Here is a 21,490-nt window from a genome sequence, read left to right as displayed (position 1 = left end):
GGATTAACGCAGTTGAGGGCGGAGGGTGACAATTTAAGGTAGTGCTAGTGCTTGTTTTCTTAAGGGAAGAGCGAGAAGGGGGTGGAGGAAGGCTGTATGTGGGACGATGCGGTGCGGATGAGTCGCGGGGGTACCTCATATGAGAGGGTGATGAAGGTGCAGAATGCCGGTGATGACACGGATTTCGTAGATGAGGTGTACAGGATACATGTAGGCCCATTGCAATTTGTTCAATGGTAGGACGGGAGACTGCGGAGTCTCTGTATCTCGCGTGCATTCGTGGATGAACACGAGGGTTTCGTTCTTCTGAGGTGGAATACATGCCATGCTGCGCAGTACAATAATGAGTGTCGGCTGGGGCAAATAAGGATGCTCGCTTACTAGGTTGTCTGCATGTCGTTTCCTCGGAGAAGCTAAAATGGTATGACTGATGGACTTGCGTATTGAGACGAAGAAGCGTGAAGCAGTTCCACTAAGTCCAGCTGCAGGACTCTGCTGGCGTGATTGAGGTTTGTCGTTCGTAGACACATGCGGAGAAGACACTAGGGCATTCATCATAGATCGAATGGTATGAGAAGAGGGTGCTCGAAGATCTGTGTGGTGACTCGTACGCGTGTGCGCGGTGCGCAGTAAGTGATGTAATAAATATCGTGGTATGCGTTGTTTTCGCCTAGTAGCTAGGTTCCGACGTTAATGACGTGAAATTCGTGAATCATACATGAACTCGAAGTGCTCCGGTATAAGTATTGTGTTATGACTAAATGATTTAGACTTTTGAGCTCCGATCTAATAAGGCGCTATAGCCAAGTGGTTACGGCGACAGATTAGAAATCTGTTCCTCTTTGAGGGCGCAGGTTCGAGTCCTGCTGGCGTCGAAGTCTTCTTTTTTCGAATTTCTCGAGTGCCGCTAAATATAAACATGGATGGATGAGTGCTAAATACGGACGTCACGGCTCTGGAACTTCTGGACGGCTGCAGATGGGCCGTCCTACTAGTGTCAGATGCTATTTCAATCTACTGATACATCTATAGCATAACGGGTTCGAACCGTGGTTCTGTACTCGATTCAGCCACCCTATAAGCTGCCGAGGTCGAGCGGAGTTGGGACCGTCAATTTCCAGGTGCGAAGAAGCTCCCGGGCGTGTTCAGCCTGCTATTGGTATCTTCAAGGATTTACGACATTGCCATTGCAATCGTGTGATACTGTGGCGTATCAGATGTTTCACACTGACTCAGACATGGTCAGCCCTGCCCAAATTTGAAGAGGTAGTCGAATTTCTCGTCCATTGAGCTTATAAAATTATAGCTTCTTTACCAAGGTTCGTGGCTTAGGACGAGCAGATTGACGATTCCTTAGCAGACAACGAAGAAAAAGGGTTGTCTTCCCACTATGAGAGCCACCGACTCGTATCAGATGTTGAGCAGAAGCTCCAGGTTAGCGGTATCCCTACCTGCAATTCAGGTAAGGCCGGTCTCACAAGTGAGTCATTGAAACTCTAAGTTGCTACAATTTTGGATCGGAATACAGCCCTCACAGATTCCTAGTTCGAATGGACAAGCACCTTGGCCTTGCTCGTCGACAAATATCGCCTAGCATCCTTGTTTCAGAAGATCCCTATTTCATGCAAGATATAGTCGTTGACCTCTAAGTTACCATTTTCAGGTGTCAAAGATCCCCTTTATAAGGCGAACTAACATGCCTTGAACTTATCTTTCCGATGCTCTTCACTTATAATCTCGCTTTAGGGATATCGTGCATTGTTGCCCTGGCTGTCGTTTCGAGTCTGACTCGCAGACGTGTTTATCCCTTACCTCTGCCACCTGGCCCTCGTCCGTTACCATTTCTGGGTAACGTGCTGCAATTGGATACCAAACGACCTTGGCTCACATATACTGCATGGGGAAAGACATACGGTGGGTAGCAAATTTGATGGCCTCTTCGCTAAGCTCTTAGATTCAATTTCATACCTTATCATAGGAAAAATCATTCACTCCCGCGTACTTGGGATTGACTTGATCGTCATAAACTCTGAAACCATAGCGCGGGAGTTGCTGGACAAGCGTTCAGCAAATTACTCTTCTCGCCCTGCTACTCCCACCAACGAACTGTATGCATTCCCGGTTTGCATTTAATTTCTTCTTCATCAACTGGTGATGCAGATCTGGACTGGGTTTCAATACCGCATTTCTTCCTTATGGGGAGACTTTACGACAACATCGCAAGATCTTCCATCAAGTCCTCAGGGCCGAAGTCTCGCTCTCATACCACGAGCTGTACTCTCGCCACGCAAATGAACTAGTCATCAATCTTTTAGGTGTCACTAGTGACTCACTGAAACAACGCATTCAAGCGTTCGTACCTAATCCAGTTGTGTTGTTGTGACGTATAATCCAGTGTTGACGATCAATCCTTGTGACAGATACACGGCATCCTTAATCATGACCGTGACATATGGACACCTTGCTTGTGGACATGAATTTCTTACCCGCGTGCAAGAAATCAATGATATTGGAACACAGATTCTTTCTCCCGAGAAGGTTGCCATGTTCACAACCTTTCCTTTCCGTGAGTTCCTTCATCGATGACATAATTTTGAACGCTCAGCATGAGGTTGCAGTTGCAAAGTTACCGTTTTGGTGCTTCGGTGGAGCGTTTTCCCAGATGGGACGCTGTAGAGAATTATGTCAACAACTTTTGAACGAGCCCTTTAACGAAGTGAAGGCACAGATGGTACGTTTTCAGAGTTGGGGATGGAAATTTCGCCTGATCTGTTTGCGTGAAGGCAAATGGTACTGCTTCACACTCGTTAGTCGCTGACTTTCTCAGCCAAGCTCACGATGACGCCGACGAAGACACGATGAAGTCTGTTGCGTTGATGGGATCCATAGGTAAGATTTTTTTTACCAGAACAGAATTCATCTATTGACGGGAATACGGCGTCTAAGGTGGTATAGAAACCGTGAGTCGCTACTTAGACAGCTTATGCAGTCCTGATTCTCACTTTCGATGTCCCGCAGACTGCAGCCGCATTGCAGACATTTTGTTTGGCGATGGTGCTTTATCCTGACGTCCAAGCACGGGCTCGTGCTGAAATTGATCAAGCTGTGGGGCATGATAAGATGCCGTGCCTTGATGACAGGGCGTCACTACCCTACCTCGATGCCGTTCTACGCGAGGTCCTGAGATGGTATCCTATCGGTCCCCTTGGTTGGTCGGCAATAATATAACTGTGTTTGCATGGCTGACCTCTTGCACAGGAGTTCCACACGCGACATCAAATGACGATGTCTATGGCGGGCACTTTATACCCAAAGGTTCGAAGCCGTATGAGTGAGGCTGTCATTGACTCATCTCTAGTTTGATCAGGTGCGATAGTAATGGTTAATCAGTGGTATGTCACGGTGGAGTGCATGTAATGGCTTGAACTGAGCATGGCTCAGGGCACTGTCTCGGGATGAAGACATTTTCCCTGATGCATCACGCTTCGATCCTAGTCGCCATCTAACAGTTGACGGGAAGCTCAAGGACACTTTCGTCAACCATTTTGCCTTTGGTCATGGCAGGTGAATATTTCAACTTGCTACCATTTTCAATCATTTACCGACCCTTGCAGGCGTATTTGTCCTGGTAGGCTTATATATGATTGATCTGGCAGTGTTATGAATGACAAATGCCCTTGGCAGGTCGTTGGTTTTCAGAGAGCAGTATGTGGACTGCAGTTGCTGCCATACTCGCCGTCATGCGCATTGATCATGCCAAAGACTTAAACGGAGACAAGATTGAAGTGAAGCTAGAGTTCACCACCGGCTTGGCGATGTAAGTGACTTAGTATGTATTCAAGAACCTGCGGCTGACCCTGCTGAAGTCATCCTGAGCCATTTCGCTGCTCGTTTGAATGCGTGAACACAGCGAGAGAAGGATACATCCGAGCAATGATGAATTCGAAGTAGACTCGAGGCGGCCTGTCATATAATGGCACACGATATCGCGTCGTCCTCGTGGCCATCCTGTAGATAACTTGTAATCGTTGACTGTTTAACAAACGGAGAACAGGGAAATTGTGAAAGATACCTCTGAATTTTCGTAATAGACCGTCGAGTCTCCTGGCACTGCTACTTGCATAACTCACCAGGTCCTTCCCTTCAATGCTCGTCTGATTCTTCCGGGTTCACACCTAGTCCTTCTAACGAGCTCAACACACCCCATCGTGAGCGTCCTGAATGTTCGACATAGTTGCTACAGACAGAAGATAGTAGACGTGTGTATCCAAGTTTTGCAGGTCCTCGTACCCGTAGTACCACCCGACCCCCGATTTACCCGCAGGTGGTGCCCGAGCTACCCGTGTCACACCCTGAATACCAACTTTTGTGATGACGTGATTGTTTGCGTATGAGTTATACCAAACCAAGGTAGTACTAGTCTACTACTACTACGGTACTTACTACTTAGTACTAACGCCTGGCCTTCACACAATAAGTATCATACACATCCTCTGACATTCAACAATATTAATAATAACAGAAAAAGCTTTACCCATATGAGTTCATATGGTGCTTACTCGTTTCGAGCACGAACAAGCTGCCGAGAAAACTAATCACATGCCACGGTCCACAGAGTCGGTTGAACAGGGCATCGTCGAAATGTACTAGTGCTCTGTCATGGTTTATGTAAGTTTCAGGATTTTTCAATAATAAACAAAAGCAGCTACAGAGATTCCGGTATGTCGATGAAGCTACAGCTGTGAAAGCCGAGCATAAACATGAGTAGCCGAAACTTTTTATGAATGTACGGGATGTAACTCTTCGGATCCGAGGATAATCACAGCTTACTCCGTACAGGAAAAATCACCGTGACCACATCATCTTGAGAAATTGACGGTGTTTTCGAGGTCCTTTCATTGCTTTATGATGCGAGGTGGAGGTAGCAAGAGGCAGACGAGTCGCGCTTGCGCAAGACTGGGGGCCAGTCTGTCAAATGGCATCAGCCTGACGCAGAGAGATATCATGGAAAGCTCAACCGAAACTGGTACTCGCTAGCAGACTGGCGCAACGGTTAGGTGATCGATCGTTGCCGAGCGGTGCTGGAGGTCTTGATCTCCGTCTGCTGTAAAGGAGGTATGTTTTAACTTATTGGAGCCTACTCGGAAGCTCTTGGAAATGATAAAAGGCCGCCTACTACGCTGCAGGACCTCAGCTCCATCGTGCATCCCTTTCATCGAGCTCGCCCACTCAGAGAACTTACATTCAAAGAGAATGGCTACCACCACAGCTTCATCCTTCATTAGCTCTGTGATCCTGCAGCCCATCATCGTGGCGATCAGCAGCGCTGTGTACTCATCCCTCCTATCCTACGAGATGGTCGGAAACCTCGATTGGAGGCCGGTAAGTCCTTCGTTTGTGTATTTCACAACCTTTCTGATTGCGCCACACACAAGATCGCCATATGCGCGACATCTGATGTCCTTGTCATCGCGGCTGACCACCTGAAGGATCAAGAAGTTGTTACCGGTACTCGAGGCGCGGCTGTCATAAAGCGCTTTACCCCCCTTGCGCGCATCTTTTTGGCGTTGAATGCGTCACTGCTCGTGGCAGCTTTAAGTCTCAGTCCGCCGCAAGCGACGTTCTTCACCGCAGCTTTTACCGCCCCAGCTTTTCTGTGGACGACCCCGCTTGATGTTTCGCGGATCGGCGCAGTATTGAAGAGATTCATAGGGGCAAATTATAGTCGAGAAGTGAACAAGGATCATAAACCGTTCGTAATCAAACGGGTCCCTGGCATGAAGGCTTTCTTCAGCGGTACCATTCGAAGGTATGTGCTGTTTCATCCTGACGGTTTGTCATTTCTGACTTGAAGACAGCTGTGGAGTGTTCTTCGTCGTCCACTCGGCGCTGCAGTCCTCGTTGACATCGACGCATAACGCACTTCCATGGACGATCGCCGAGACTGTCCTTTGGTCGATTGTTAATCGCACTGGTCATTGTGTAAGACAAAACTTATTCTAAATTTACCCGCGACTCAAGCTGTTCCAAAGATTATGTCGGACGTGCGCGACTACGACGAGGACAAGGAGGCTGGAGTCCCGACCATACCGGTCCTTCTGGATTCTCTTCTTAAGACTCGGGTGCTCTTGACCATCGTTCACGCAGCCGTTTTGACGGCCTTCCGCCACAATCCGTTTATTGTGGCAAGTTCCTGCTTTGCCATTGCTCTTGTTTGGATTCTAGGGAAAGATACTCCGAAGCCTTACTTCCGTCTTAGTCTTCACTCTCAGTCGATCTTTATTGTTACGTACGCTCTTTTACTCGCTTTTAACTTACTCTAGACTACTATTACATATCTGAGGGCCAAAAGATTCTGAGGGTAGATCTTTTTTAAATCCGGTGACGGTCCGATTTGCCGTGTATATTTTTAGGATCTGATGTATCCACTGTAGTTCTAAAATGACATGGTTTAAGTTATCACAAAAATGTTGGCCAGCGAGGGAGAGACTGCTCTCGGTCTCAAGACAACGCTGAGATACTGGACTGCTGGTAGTGATACACTAGTAAATACAACGCATATTGGCTAGTACGACTCGCTAGCCGACATCGGATCCTTCGGCCAACGACGCGGGTCGCGGATTGTTCGGATCGTCTGCAGTCTAACAATATGTTGCACATGTACGAGCCGGGCTTACCGAAATGGCAGACGGACTCGGACATGCTCTTCTCATCGTTCCATGTGGGCAAATTAATAGCATTCAATCTTTTGAGCATTTCACAAAACAGGATATCGGCTTGTATACATGCATACAAGAAACTCCACACCACTATCTTACCCTTTACGGTTCCGCATGGAAAGTCACTCCAGACGCAGGTACGCCTCTCCCTCTGCGTGCTATGAACGCCTGATGCAGACGACTTCCAAGGGGTGTTGACACCGGTGCCATAGTATAGTTTCTGGTTGCCCCGCTGTAATACGGGTGGATGTGCGAGATGCGAGATGCGTGCGAGCACTGAGGGCTATAGCGATGCTGTCGTGAGACCTCAAATGAATGTGCAAAATGATGACTTACAGGCAAGACCTGACGTGCGGGATCTGGGAGAAAAACAAGCTTGTCTGTGCGGGATGGCGCAGAGGAAAACATAGGTTCTTGTGGGACCCTTTCGCCCCTTCCTTCGTGTATGCCGTCCCAGCGTCGACTGTAAGACAGGGTAGGAAGGGCCGATGACTGCGACGCGGGGTGGGCAGAGTACGATGTTAGCATATAGCATATCTGGAGGATTCCACCGTAGCAGCTAGGACTAACTCCGAGTAGTTGACCTGTGTCACGTAGTCGGAGACGGTGTTGGAGGTTATGTGCTGCGGGATAGATGAAGGTGGTTTTTTGAGCTTCACAGTTGTTGGCGTTGACGATACGCTTCGTGAGCGCGATATGTCACATCTGGGAGTGGAGGGTATTGAACGATCGAATAAGTCATCGATACCTCTGAATTTCAAGAGATTGTTGAGTCTCCTGGCACTGTTGCTCGCATAGTATCTCCCCAGACCCTTCCCTTCAGAAATACGATACTCGTCTAATCCTTCCAGGTTCACACCTAGATCTTCTAATGGGCTCAACACATCCCATACTGATATTCGTGAGCGTCCCGAAAGTTCAGCGTAGTTGCCACAGACAGAAGACAGTAAAGTGAGATAGCGAGAAATGAGGAACGACGGATGTCTGTGACGATGGCCTCGAGCGTGTAAATCTTTACTAGTCACTGCTGCAGCTTGAGATTCCCAGGATGGCACGTCCGTGCGTGATCAAGCTAAGGCTGGCATTTGGAGTCAAGAGCGCGTAGACCCACTTCAGACGCTGAGTTTGTGAATGATACGTTCAGGGTGTGGTAAAAAGATTATTATTGAATGGGTTTCGAACCTGCAACAGATTTCTGTCCTGTCATGCTGTCGAATGTACATCGTTGCTATGAATTGAAGAACATTGGGTATTGGCCATAGTCACCATGAACTTCATCTGACGTGATTCGAAAACTCTCGACACAGGCCTCCAAGCACACCGATTAAAATTTAGAACGTTCTAAACGCTGCGCGAAGTCATCGATCACTAGCTAAGCATCCATGATAGAGTTGCTTAATTCTAAACGTTCGAGTTAACTTGAGAGGCTAGCAGTGACATCGCCAAGCCTTGTCCTAAACGGGACTCGTAGTACCTGAACCCAGCGCCAACACTACGTTCAACTAGGATGCGAGCACACACATGATATTCCAAACCTCATTAGACTTTGTCATTCACATTCCTAAGCGTACTCCAACACCTCATACTCTGCGAAATCACGGGTACGGAGAAAGGCATCATGGCAATGGTTAAATTCTTGAGGGGATCCGATGCTTTCAAGAAGGGAAAGGCAGAGACAGGACGAAGAAGAGGTCATAGGGAGAGTAGAGGAGAGGGAGGAAAGAATAGAGGTAGGAGATGAGGGTGAGAATGGGTGCCAAGAGAGGGTAGAGGACGGTGAGGCCTTGAGGGGTTTGAGGGAATCATGGACGCTAATCGGACGCAAGCACAAGCGGAAACGCCTCAATCAATAATAGACCAGAATCACGAGAGTTTATTATTAGATCCGGAGGGATATGAAACAGAGGCGCTGGATGATGCAGCTAGCTACTTTTGTAAGTTGTACGTCAACCTGATTCCTGGGGCTTGTGCCACAGGGTGAGACCTACTAGGCCTGAAGGCCTGAATAATCGCACCGGCGTGCGCACTGACATATCTCTTTACTGGACAGATGAAGCCTACGCGGGATCCATTGCGACACGGATATATTCTTTTTACTGCAATGTTCATTTACTAAAACAGCATACCTCCTGCAGGCCTGCACGCAACCTGCACGTTAATATCATATCAGCCGTGTCACACACATAAAGTTTTTTGATCACAGGCGCGTTGTACTAGTGTCCATATGGAAGCCACTGCGTGCACGTTCAACGTTGTTTCAAAAATGACTTCGGACCGCGGAAACAATCAAGTCTCACGTTTTCTGAAGCGAAGTCTTCGCTTCAGTGCAGATTGATTGATAAAAGTATACTACCATGTGAGCTTTAGCAGAGGCGCTCTAACAATAAACAAAGGCTAATTTATCGGTATGAAAATAGACACTACCGGCCGGCTACTCGCACTATACCGTTTTCCCTTTTCTCGCACAACAAAGATTCTTGCGCCCGGAGCGAGCGTATTGCACAAATCGTCTTGGAATCTCTTACCAATTCGATTATGTACAGCGGCCACCGGTCAGCGCTTTAGCTCTGCATGCAAGGCACCGCGTCTTAACAGCTGCCATTGTTAAACACACACTCTCACATTCCTAACCCTCATCAGGTCTAATCTTTAACATAACGTCCCTTGTCTGAACCTTTTCCTGACCTGAGCTCAAGTAATTATCTCTCACTCAAAATGGAATTTTGATTAAAGCATCATCAGGTCCGCGAACTCAACGCGCAAACTAAGGAGATCACGTGATTATTTGTGTATGAGTTATGCCAAACTAGGGTACTAACGCCTAGCCTTTACACAATCTCACACACTGACCTCGACCACGAAAAAGATGCCGAGAAGACACTGCATGCCACGGAGTCAGCGGGGCTGAACTCTACTCGCGCTGTCATTTTTTATGTAAGTTTTAGGATTAACCAGGGCCTAATAATAAACAAAAGCAGCTAAGGCAGTAAAAGCTGTATTCGAACTCAAACATTCATAGCCGAAACTTTTATGAACGCACGGGATGAAACTTCTTCGGTTCCGAGGACGGTCACAGCGTACTCCGTATCTTGAATTAAAATTCACGGCGAGTTTTCGAGGTCCTTTGATTTGACATGAGGCTTTATGATGCGAGGTGGAGGCAGCGAGGCAGCAGGAGCTTCTGGTATCGGTGTAGTTGGCAGGCAGATGACTCACTTGCGCAAGATTGGGGCCCAGTCTGTCAAATCATCAACCTGAGCCAAGGAGATATCGTGGAAAGCTCAACCGAACTGGCGCTTGCTGGCAGACTGGCACGACAGCCAGGTGAATCGTGATCGAGCGGTGCTAGAAGTCTTGATTTCCATCTGCTGTAAGTCAGGTACGTTGTGATCTGATCTCATGGATTGAAAAGTTGTATTCATGGTTTTTCTTGCAGCTTCCGAAGTTTTTAGAAACGATAAAAGGCTGCCTACTACGCTGCAAAGCCTCAGCTCCATCGTACATCCTTTCATCGAGCTTGCCCACTCAGAGAACTTACCTTCAACGAGAATGGCTACCACCACAGCTTCATCCTTCATTAGCTCTGTGATCCTGCAGCCCATCATCGTGGCGATCAGCAGCGCTGTGTACTCATCCCTTCTATCCTACGAGATGATCGGAAACCTCGACTGGAGGCCGGTAAGTCATTTGTTTGTGGTTTTTATAACATTTCTGATCGCGCCGCACGAAAGATTGTCATATGCGCGACATCTGATGTCCTTGTCATCGCGGCTGACCACTTGAAGGATCAAGAAATTGTCATCGGTTCTCGAGGCGCGGCGGTCATAAAGCGCTTTACCCCCCTTGCGCGTATCTTCTTGGCGCTGAATGCGTCGCTGCTCGTGGCAGCTTTGAGTCTCAGTCCGCCGAAAGCGACGCTCTTCACCGCAATTTTCACTTCCCCAGCTTTTCTGTGGACGACGCCCCTTGATGTTTCGCGGATCGGCACAATGCTGAAGAGACTCATAGGGGCAAATTATAGTCAAGAAATGGACAAAGCTCGCAAACCGTTCATCATCAAACGGGTCCCTGGCATGAAGGCTTTTTTCAGCGGTACCATCCGAAGGTATGTGCTGTCGCATCCTGACGGTTTATGGTTTCTGACTTGAAGACAGCTGTGGGGTGTTCTTAGTCGTCCACTCGGCGCTGCAGTCGCCGTGGAAATCGACGCATAACGCACTTCCATGGACGATCGCCGAGACTCTCGTTTGGTCGATGGTCAATCGCACCGGTCATTGTGTAAGGCAAATTTTTATTGTAAATGTACTCGCGACTCAAGGTGTTCTAAAGATTATGTCGGACGTGCGCGACTACGACGAGGACAAGGAGGCCGGAGTCCCGACCATACCTGTCCTCCTAGATTCTCTTCTGAAGACTCGGATGATCTTGACCGTCGTTCACGCAGCTATTTTGACGGCCTTCCGCCACAATCCGTTTATTGTGGCAAGTTCCTGCTTTGCAATTGCTCTTGTTTGGATTCTAGGGAAAGATACTCCGAAACCTTACTTCCGTCTTAGTCTTCACTCTCAGTCGATCTTCATTGTTACGTATGCTGCTATGCTCGCTTTTGGTTTGGTTTAGATCGCTATTGCACATCTTAGGGGCTAAAAGGTTCTTAGTGTGGATCTTCTGTGTCGGTTCGATTTGCCGTATATTTTCAGGGTCCGTTGTATTTATTGTAGTCCCGAAATGTAACAGTTACCACAAACATGTTGGGCAGCGAGGGAGAGACAGGCACACTGGTAAGAACAAATGTTCTCGGTCTCCGGACAGAACTGAGATACTCGAGAGTCGATACTATGGAATTGCTAGTAATGGCATACTAGGTAGAAATGTATCATGATATTGAATATTGGTCCTCGCCTCACAAGCGCCATTAATGGAAGCAACACATCAGGAGCGTCCCCTATCCCACGCTCGATAACTGGTTTATTTAACATAATTATATCAGAAATCATCACACTGAGAGCATACTATTCTAAGTCTTAGGTCACCTGGCAGCGCCACTAATTCTTGGGTGAATGTCTCCTGAATCAGATTATCTACGTTGAAGTTGCTGTGCGACTCGTCGAGACAATTGAGAGCTAACAGCGGGGACACCTTTGGTGGACTCAGAGTGACCGTCACTCGAGATTCGACCAACTTGGGGGTGCTCCAACATCTGATGGTGCCATCCATCAATCTGTTCCAAGGCTTGCTCCCCACTGTGAGTCGAATATATCCTTCTGCTACGCATGGCCTTGACTATTGAAGGTGATCGCATCATGATAATGTCTAGGAAAGATAATCTGTGATGGCAGCCCCTGCGGGATGGATGAAGACTAAACTGTTTGATGAATATAACGCTCACTAACTGGAACTTGCATGTTAAAATTGCGAATACATCTTCAGTTGATGTTAATTACCTACTTCGTTTCCATATTTTCACGCAGCTTCGCAGACAGGGAGCAGAATTCGTCATTACTGCTTACGCCACACAGTCAAGCGCTATTACTAGTAGATCCTTTCCATGCCAGGAGTCTGCATCAATGATACTAGTGCTGGACTATTTCAGGTCGCTAGCACGTTCGGCACCCAGTTTTCAGTCAAAACAGGCCTGCCGCAGGGGTGTGTCGTCCCTGCGAGTCTCTCGATTTGTCCGGCCGGCAGATCTATAAATCGTTTAGTCACTCGTCGGTGCCAAGAGCTATATTGAGACAAGTCCCAACGTTCCGCCTCAGTGAAAATCGGACAGAGACTCCCACGAAGATTGGCGGATTTGTAAGTTTCGAGTAGTCTGTAAACTCATATCAATCGGAATCCAAGTTGTACAAACACATTCTGAACGCCGCGCCGATCTGTGCACGATTCAAAGTTTGAGTAGCACGTACTCAATGCTGCGCGGAATCCAACTCCGACGTTTCAACGGGTCGCCTTTACAGCAAACATCAGTTCCCCGCGCAGAAGACCATTGCCCCACCAAAAGCTGCATTCCAGAAAACGGGACCAACCTCCCCGGTGGTGTGGACCTGGGAAAAGCACCGCAACGAAAAGGAGGTGCACGAAGAGAGATGGATCTGAGTGCGTAGGTGACAGTCATGGCGGTGAATATGTATTTTCCATCGCGGGACATGATAACAGCCAAGAGTCTGTCATCATGCAAGAGTGGATCTCCGACTGCCTGCAGCTGATTGGTCTTGAGTACTAGTGGTCAATTGATCGGCTAACAATATAGCTTTCATTGAGAGTCTAGTATGACCCGAAGAACGATGAGTTCCTGTCCATCAATCGCCCGCCACTTTCGGATGGTTTCAAATCAAGTGAGGCAGAGACGACATGTGCGCAATACAGCCGTAGTCTGCCATCTACACTTCCATAAATGACCATCATTTCACCCGGGGATACTACCATCGAAGGTATCGCTCTCCCACTGTTATTCAAAGGTTTTCCTATCGGTTCTCCGTCTCTTGTCCACTGACGAATCGAACTATCCCCAGACGTGCTCATCATATTGCCACTGGTACCCAAGTAGGCAAGGCTCCATATGACCCTCCATGACGCACTCTGGCATCAAGCTTCCTGCCGGACGTTCTGGCTTTGGTTTCTTCCACGACGTGGTTCGAGTATTGTGGTTGACGAAGTAGGACCGACCGAGTGGTGAGATGTGCCATTCGCATCCAGGAACAGCGAGATCTCCAGGATAATCTATGTTCGACGGTGAGTTCGTCGCTCCTTGTCGCAAATTCATCTCCTCACCTAGTCGCACTCTTGGTGCACCATCCGAGGACGTCTTATACTGACGCCACATAGGAGGAAGCGCTTCATTCCCGCCTGCTTCTAATTGAGTAAGCTGGTGGGTATCACCCGGTGGCTGCTCACCTTCCCAAAGTGCCCTCTTCGTGTGGCATGACATAGTATACTGGGCTGTACAAACGAACTGAACAGAGAAACACTGCGCAAAGTGAGCAATCGAGGGAAGGGAGAGATACGGGTTGAAGCTAATAATGAAGAGATCTGCTATTTGGGTCAGTTGTGCATTCTGTAGTTGCGGGCGCCTTGCTGACACCGCATGTCAAATTGAATAGGTCCTGAACCTGCAGCAGATCTCTGTCCTGTCATGCTGTCGAATGTGCATCGCTTCCATGAGTTGAAGAACATCAGGTATGGGCAGTTACGGTGGAATCACATTGCACATTTTCATTTCTTTCTGTCTGCCACCATACATTATTATTCATTTGCAACATGTCGCTGAATCGAGAATAGGTGACTCGCCCGTAGATGATGCCATTGATTTTCAAGTTTGACTTATGTTCCTTTGTAGATCCAGACTCCAGAGTCTTGGAGATTTCACATTTCACTGCTCAAGTCTAGCCATACATGTATTGAGTTGTAACTTCCATCAATCTAACTCTTCTGAATCACCGTGAACTTCATCTGACGTGATTCGGAAAGTCTCGACACAGGTGCTCACCAGCCTCCAAGCACACTGATTTAGATCTAGAACGTTCTCAACGCTGCGTGAAGTCATCGAAGCTGATAGAGTTGAAACGTTCGAGTTCACTTGGGAGCACACCGCCAAGCCTTGTCCTAAATGAGACTCGGAGTACCTGAACCTTACGGCGCACAGCACCAGCACTTCAAGTTGGTGTAGCCAACTAGCATGCAAGCACACATGATATCCCAAATCTCATTAAACTATGTCATTCATATTCCCGACCGTATCCCGACACCTCATACTCTGCGAAATGATGGATATGGAGAAAGGTATCACGGTAAAGATTGACAGGCTGAAGCAGAGGTTATAGGGAGAGTAGAGGAGAGGAGGAAAGAGTAGAGACAGTAAATGAGGGTGAGAATGGGTGCCAAGAGAGGGTAGAGGACGGTGAGGGGTTGTGGGATGCTTGAGGGAATCATGGATGCTAATCGGACGCAAGCACAAGCGGGACCAGAATCACCTGAGTCTATTATTAGATCCGGAGGGACATGAAACAGAGGCGCTCGACGATGCAGCTAGCTACTTTTGCAATTGTACGTTGTAAACTTGTACGTCAACCGGGGCTTGTGCCTTGTGCCAGTGGCCACAGGGTGGTAGTGCCGAGACCTGATAATCCCACCGGAGCTCGCGCGGGGTCCATTGCAACACGGATATGTTCAGCAGCGTGTCACACACGTGCTACACTACTAGTCTCCATGTGGGAACTTCAACGTTGAACTGACTTCGGCCGCGGAAACAAGTGACTGATGGCCATCGATAAAAGTACCATGTGAGCGCCTCTAACAATAAACAAGAGCGGCTAATTCTGGTTTATCGGTATGAAAATAGACCCTACCGGCTATTCGTACTATACCGTTTTCCACAAGATTCTTGGGTCCGGACTCCGGAGCGCGCGTATTGTACAAATCGTCTCTTGGAATCTCTTATCAATCCGATTATGTACAGCGGTCACCGGTCAGCGCTAGCGCTCAGCTCTGCACACAGAGTACCTCGTCTTAACAGTTTTCGTCGTTAAACTCTCTCTCACACCCTGGCCTCATCAGGTCTAACCTTTACCATAACGTCCCTTGCCTGAACATTCTCAGGTAATTATCTCTCACCAAAAATGGAATTTCGATTAAATCAATCAGGTGCCGATGAGATCACGTGATTGGAGTTATGCCACACTAGGGTACTTATGCCTAGCCTTTACACAGACGTCGACACATCCTCTGTCTTTGCGAGTCGCTGAGATGCGAGTAGATGCATAAGGTCACAATAATCATTGCTACTACTACTTCGATACATGAAAGACTAAGACCCGACTATAGAGACGATTCCGAGCTATTTGGGCGAAGGCGCGCAGCGCCTTCCGGTCCCGATCTGCTGACCCTGTGAAGGAAAGGTGAGCTGCGAGGGTGGGCGGGCAAAACCCTCGCAGGACGCCTATGACAGGTGGTTTGGTGCAGTCCGGACCACTGAAGAAGGTGTGTGCGAGAAGTGGCGTTGATCGCTTGCGAGAGGTGCCACGCGGTATAAGGGAGCGGAAGGGTGGGGAAAAGAAAAGGATGGGATACGAAGTCGTTGAGGACGACTAGGCTGAAAACACGAGGACGTCGCAGTACGAAAGAAAGAGTTCGTACTGCATCCGTCGCTTGCGCAAAGACTACATTCTATTCCTCCGCTCGTTCCTCGTTACGTAATAGAATAATCAATCTTTGCGAGTCGCTGAGATGCGAGTAGATGCATAAGGTCACAATAATCATTGCTACTACTACTTCGATACATGAAAGACTAAGACCCGACTATAGAGACGATTCCGAGCTATTTGGGCGAAGGCGCGCAGCGCCTTCCGGTCCCGATCTGCTGACCCTGTGAAGGAAAGGTGAGCTGCGACTCCCAAGTTGATAGGAGTCCGGCGACGCATCGAGCGAACCGCGGATTCCCATGATAGTAGGAGGTGGACGAGGACTCACGCGTTTGTTCAACGTACGCGCGGCATTGAAAGGCGCAAGTATTCATTCTGGATGGCTGGGTTGTCTTGTAAGTAAGGCGCGAGAATCTGGGCGTGATTGCGAAGATAGAGCTGAAACGCATCACTAGCCCAACGCCCCATCGTTTTGACGACGTCAAATGGGACGTTTCGAAGGAGGTATTCAAGTGTGGCTCCGATCCTAATGGCGTGGCCTTGCAAAGGGTTCAAACCAGCGTCTTTTGCTGCCTGAGTGAGACGCGATATGAATTTTGCCTTTGTTAGAGGCCGGTGCGTGTTCTTGCATCTGTAGGAGAAAAGGGCGCCCTGATGCGGAGGATCGTTAACGCGAAAGTGATTCTCCAGAGCTGCCTCTGGGTCTGTGATACCTTGCTGCTTGGCCCAGAATACGTCCTCGCCGTTGTGCGACGTTTTTGTGCGAGGGAGGTGAAAGACGGTGGTGTCCAGACCATTGCGGTCTTTCTCGTGACGGATGTCACTGCGTTTCACGTGGGCTGCGGGGTCGAATGAAGTTAGGTTGGGAATAGTGAACTCTCCGGCTCTAGCGATGGAGTAAAAGGCCGTAGTCAAGCAGCTGGCTACAGCTGCGTCGATGGGATCGTCCGGATTCAGTTTCTGCAAAAGATTGGTTATGAAGACTATCGTGTAAGGTTGCCGTTTCCTTCGTTTCGACGATGCAGGAGTGAGATTTTTAGCTGCCTTTAGCAGCGCATCAATCTGGTCTTCTTCGAGTGACCACTTTATTCCATGCAGAATATGCCATGCCCGCACTCCGTGGACGTAACCGGTGATCGTTTTGCCTGAATAACAGCCGGCTAAGTCAGAGATGAACGCGGAGACTAACTCAGATGATGCGGGGGCTCTCAGATCCTCTGCGATTGACTTGGAGTCGCAGTAGATGTGGTATGCGAGGATGCCGCTGCCATACGTCTCTTGCGTGCTGCGCGCCCAGGCGTGTATCATAACGTTCTGTATCTGCTGGGCGTCCGCGTGAGGGAGGGACGTCGTCGCTAATCGAGGGTTCGAAGGAAGCCAAAGACGGAGCCGATCTTTGGCTGGGCAGTGCGGACGTAGGATGGAGGTGTTAAGGGCAGGATCAGTAGCATAGGCTGTGAAGGGAGTTGCCCCTTCAGGTGCTGCGATGCATGATGAATGAAAAACGTGCTTACTAAGTTTGCGCCGCTTTGAGGAGTTCTTCGCCTTGGCGCCTGAACTCGTCATTGAGCCTTGTTGATCGGTGATGCATGGGACCGCGCGAAGCTGGAGGTGAGTACGTTTTGACCTCTGCATCACTAGAGCTGCGTTCAGAAGGGAGTAAGGGGTCATCGAAGTTGGCGATGAAGAGTTCGAGCGCTGTAGGGATTTGGATGGGAGGGAGGAGGAGGCTAAGGGACGGGAAGACGCCTCTAGAAGGGCCGTCGGCAGGATTGTGCTTGCTGGGGACGTAGCGGGTGAGTATGGAACACTGTGCCGTTGCGACGCGCTCATGGATCCGTTTGAAGACGTCGTTGGTGGCTTTGTTCCGGCTCCGGCCTTTCCACCAGCCTTCGACGACGCCGCGATTGTCGCCGAATACTTTGATGCAGCTACCTTCTGCGCATTGAGTAAGGATTGCGCTGACGAGAAACTCCATCCCGACAGCCTCTGCCCAACCAATGTCCCTGCCGTTGGCCTTCCAGCCGGGGAGGAGACGCCATGCCTGCCAGCGGCCATTGATCCATATCGCGACGCCAGTGCCTGAGCTAGCGTCCGAGTAAGCTGAGGGGTCGATGACCTCAATTGGACCTGGGATGTCGCGGGATATGATTGGTTGAGTGAAGTTGGCTTTCCACCAGCGAAGGTCGTCGCTGGTGGTCTTTGGGGGGGTACGTGGCATGTGCGGACGATCACGGAAGGTAGGTAGCATGGCTTCCAGCGATACGAGGTACGCTCGTCCTGCTGGGAGTACCAAGGAAGCGTGCAACAACTTGCCATAGAGTTGCTGGACCTCTTGCAAGGTGTGCGTTCGTCGTGCCTCCCATTTGAGGATGGCGGCCAGATACTTCTCTTTCTTCTTGTCCGGAATTGATATGGTGCGTGCCGAAAGGTCCCAAAGGAAACCAATGAATGGTGCGCATGGTGAGAAGAGAATGTCTTTTGTGAGCTCCCACGGGATGCCCAGTAGCTTGGATAGACGGTCGATGTCTTCGAAAGAGTAAGTGAATAAGGCGTCCTCGGGAGAACGAGGCGATGATGATGATAAGTCCAGTATCGGAAAGGATAAGTCTTCATCGAATTCCTCCACTCGTCCATCTGGCATGACGGATCCCTTGTACCACTTTCTACCCCCATCCACCAGTAGCCCTCCGTTTCTCGCGATGATGGACGCTCGAGCCTCGCGAAGGTTATTGTAGCTGTTAAGGTGCTCACGAAGAATACGTATAAATAAATGATCGTCGACCCACTTTGAAATTGGGCCGATACCCTGAGAACGAAAAATGTCCGCTCCTGCATCTGCCACCTCGCCATAAGTTCCGGCGGAGGCAGTGAAGCCGAAGCAAAAACTAGAATCAATGGCGAAGTCGTCAAGTCCGGTTCTGACGACCAGTCCCGGCCATTGGGATGGATGGAGTGGGATCGTTCGATAAGCTTCGGCGACGTCGCGAACTGCGGCCTGGGAACCTGGAGGAAGAGACCATACGAGAAGACAGATGGTGGCGGCAGTGCCCCATGTGCATGGATATAAATCAGAGTCGATAGATGAATTAATAGATGATATGGTTGGGGATGGGTGCAAAGGGAATGAAAGATTTTGGACCACGCGGAACCTGCCTGGCTTACCCGGTTTCGGCACCATGGATAACGGTGCCGACTGAAATGGTCCAATAAGAGTTTCGGTTTCTGACTTAGATAGCGGGCCGATGTATCGACCAGTGGAAAATTCACGATGGAGTATGGTGGCGAAAGCAGAGTGATGTTCAATGAGAGAAGGACTATTAGAAGGAGTGTAAGTGAAAGAAATAGAAGGGACGCTTCCCATGAAGCCAAACCGTAAGCCATTGGGTATGTGCGCGTATTTATGCAGGAGGTTTGCGGACTTGAGATGCCAGAGCCATACCTCTGGGTTATACGGCGTGAGTGCTCTGGATTCTCTCTCCCTGAGGACAGTCTTGAGCGCCGTGATCCTTGGCTCCGCACCCTGAACACTCGTGTACGTGAGATTGGGAGCTGCTGGAGCATCCTCTGGGCCTTTGCCAGTCGTAGCATAGTTCGCGCCCTTCGGGATTGGTGATGTGTCCTTCGGCGTTGCGACAGCAGCGAGCTTTGGTTCGTTTGTCCCAAAGGAACTCGGACGTGCATTTGTGGATGTTGTGGCGGAATCGACCAAGGCATAGAGCACAGGCGGCTGGTCCGGACTGGCCTGTGCTCGACGGAAAAGACTGCTGGTTGTTTGATGGCTTCCTGCTGGACTGACCTGCAGCGGGTGTGCGGTATGGGTGGTAGCGATTGTCCAAGGTAGGAGGAGAAGGTTCTTTCCCTCTGCTTGAGTTCACTTCACGACCATGGGATCGAGCGTGGGTGTTTGGTGCAGCAATGGAATTCTGCAGCTGGTGGATGATGAAGTCGGGTAGCGAAGTGCGTGAAAGAATGCGATAACGGTGGGAGCGAGCAGCATGATAAGCAAGTTTGTTGATGGCGAAGAAGCCGGAAGCAAGAAGGTTCCAAAAGGATAGCGTAATGGGCGGCAGCATGGAAGAAGGAAGCGAGCGTGGTGATGAACACGCGCAGATGGGAGCATGGAAGAAAAGAAGGCATGAATTTGTTAGTCATGAAGTGATGACTCTGCAGAAGTATATACCAATTTGATGCTCTCATCACGTTCCGCTTCCCAGACGTCATCCGAGAGGGTGTTGTACAGAGCGCTGTTGAAAATCCCGATGTTGAAGCCTTGGTTTTGAGCCAGACGGTCATGCCATTCCCGTCTGACGAACCCTGCGTAACGAAGTAAAGTCTTCTCGCCACGAGTTCGCATTCGGTGCTCGTGGTTGGTAATGAGAGTGAAGAAGAGCGCTAAGGCTTGCTGGTGCTTGTCTGGCCAGCCGCATTTGTCTATATGGATCAAGAAGCTCGTTTTTGCCATGTCGAATTGACGCCAAGATAGGTCATGGTCTTGTAGCGCTTTCTGCGAAGCCTTGAATGATGCCATCGGCTTGAACGCGACGTACCCATCAACCTTTGCCAGGCCAAAGGAGTCCTCCGCCGTGGACCTGCAACTGTCTAAAGCTTCCCGGCACCCTTCTGGACTGAAGTACCACAGCTCGACATATTCCATGCTTTTGATCTTCTGCAGTGCATACTGCGAAGGGCGAGGAATAAGAACGTCTGCCACGACGGCTTCGGCATCGAAGTCGTTGATCTTGGGCTTCTTCTTCTCTGCTTCTCGCTGTTCTTCGGCCGCTTCGGCTTCTTTCGCAATGCGTTCTTGATCTTCTTGCTCTTGCTGGACTCGAAGATCTTCTTCAGATTGCTGCTGCCATAGAACGAAGCGTTCTTGGCGCTCCAGCCTCCAACTCTCTGCCATTTGCTCCAGGGCCGCCTCTCTGGTAGGTCCTCCTGCAACGATAGCATTGAGCCAAGCCGCGTAAGCTGGGAACTCGAAGTTCGGCTGCGCTTCGAGCGCTGGGTCAGCCAGTATGCGGTTCATGTGCGATTGGTGTGAATCGGAAGGTTGCTTGGATTAGTTTATCTGTAAAGTACAGCGACCTAAGAGAAAGTAGAAATCAATAGCTGATGATAAAGAAAAGAAAAGGATGGGATACGAAGTCGTTGAGGACGACTAGGCTGAAAACACGAGGACGTCGCAGTACGAAAGAAAGAGTTCGTACTGCATCCGTCGCTTGCGCAAAGACTACATTCTATTCCTCCGCTCGTTCCTCGTTACGTAATAGAATAATCAAACATTCAATATTCAACATTTACCGATATGGTGTTTACTCGCCTCGACCACGAAAAAGCTGCCGAGAAGACACCGTTTGCCACGGAGTCAGCAGGGCTAGCGCTATTTATGTAAGTTTTAAGATCGACCAGGCCTAATAATAAACACAACCAGCTAAGGAGATTCTGCTATGTATAGCGGTAAAAGCTGTATTCGAACCCAAACATTAGCAGCCGAAACATTTCATGAACGTACGGATGAAACTTCTTCGGTTCCGATGACAGTCACAGCTTACTCCGTATCTTCAATCAAAATTCACGGCGAGTTTTCGAGGTCCTTTGATTTGACATCAGGGCTTATGGTGCAAGGTG

The 21,490-nt window shown here is 49.2% G+C and overlaps 1 protein-coding gene and 1 non-coding gene across 2 annotated transcripts; one reads left to right on the top strand and one right to left on the bottom strand.

Moving 5' to 3' along the window:
• The first annotated feature begins 793 nt into the window (after positions 1–793).
• F5891DRAFT_t158 lies at positions 794–875 on the top strand. The gene has a single exon. It is a non-coding gene; the product is annotated as a tRNA-Ser (tRNA).
• An 18,631-nt stretch (positions 876–19,506) lies between these two features.
• F5891DRAFT_1092215 (uncharacterized protein) lies at positions 19,507–21,054 on the bottom strand. Its single transcript, XM_041363507.1, has 2 exons — positions 21,004–21,054; positions 19,507–20,947 (listed from the first exon to the last, which is right to left on the bottom strand). Exon 2 carries the CDS (start codon positions 20,886–20,888, stop codon positions 20,007–20,009), a length of 882 nt encoding a protein of 293 aa, XP_041216210.1. The 5' UTR covers positions 20,889–20,947; positions 21,004–21,054; the 3' UTR covers positions 19,507–20,006.
• Positions 21,055–21,490: the final 436 nt, after the last annotated feature.

Source organism: Suillus fuscotomentosus (assembly GCF_016647785.1).
Source record: "Suillus fuscotomentosus strain FC203 chromosome Unknown F5891scaffold_463, whole genome shotgun sequence".
NCBI classification, from domain to species: Eukaryota; Fungi; Basidiomycota; class Agaricomycetes; order Boletales; family Suillaceae; genus Suillus; species Suillus fuscotomentosus.
The sequence above is the reverse complement of the archived record's forward strand: the minus strand, read 5'-3'. Positions and strand labels throughout refer to the sequence as shown.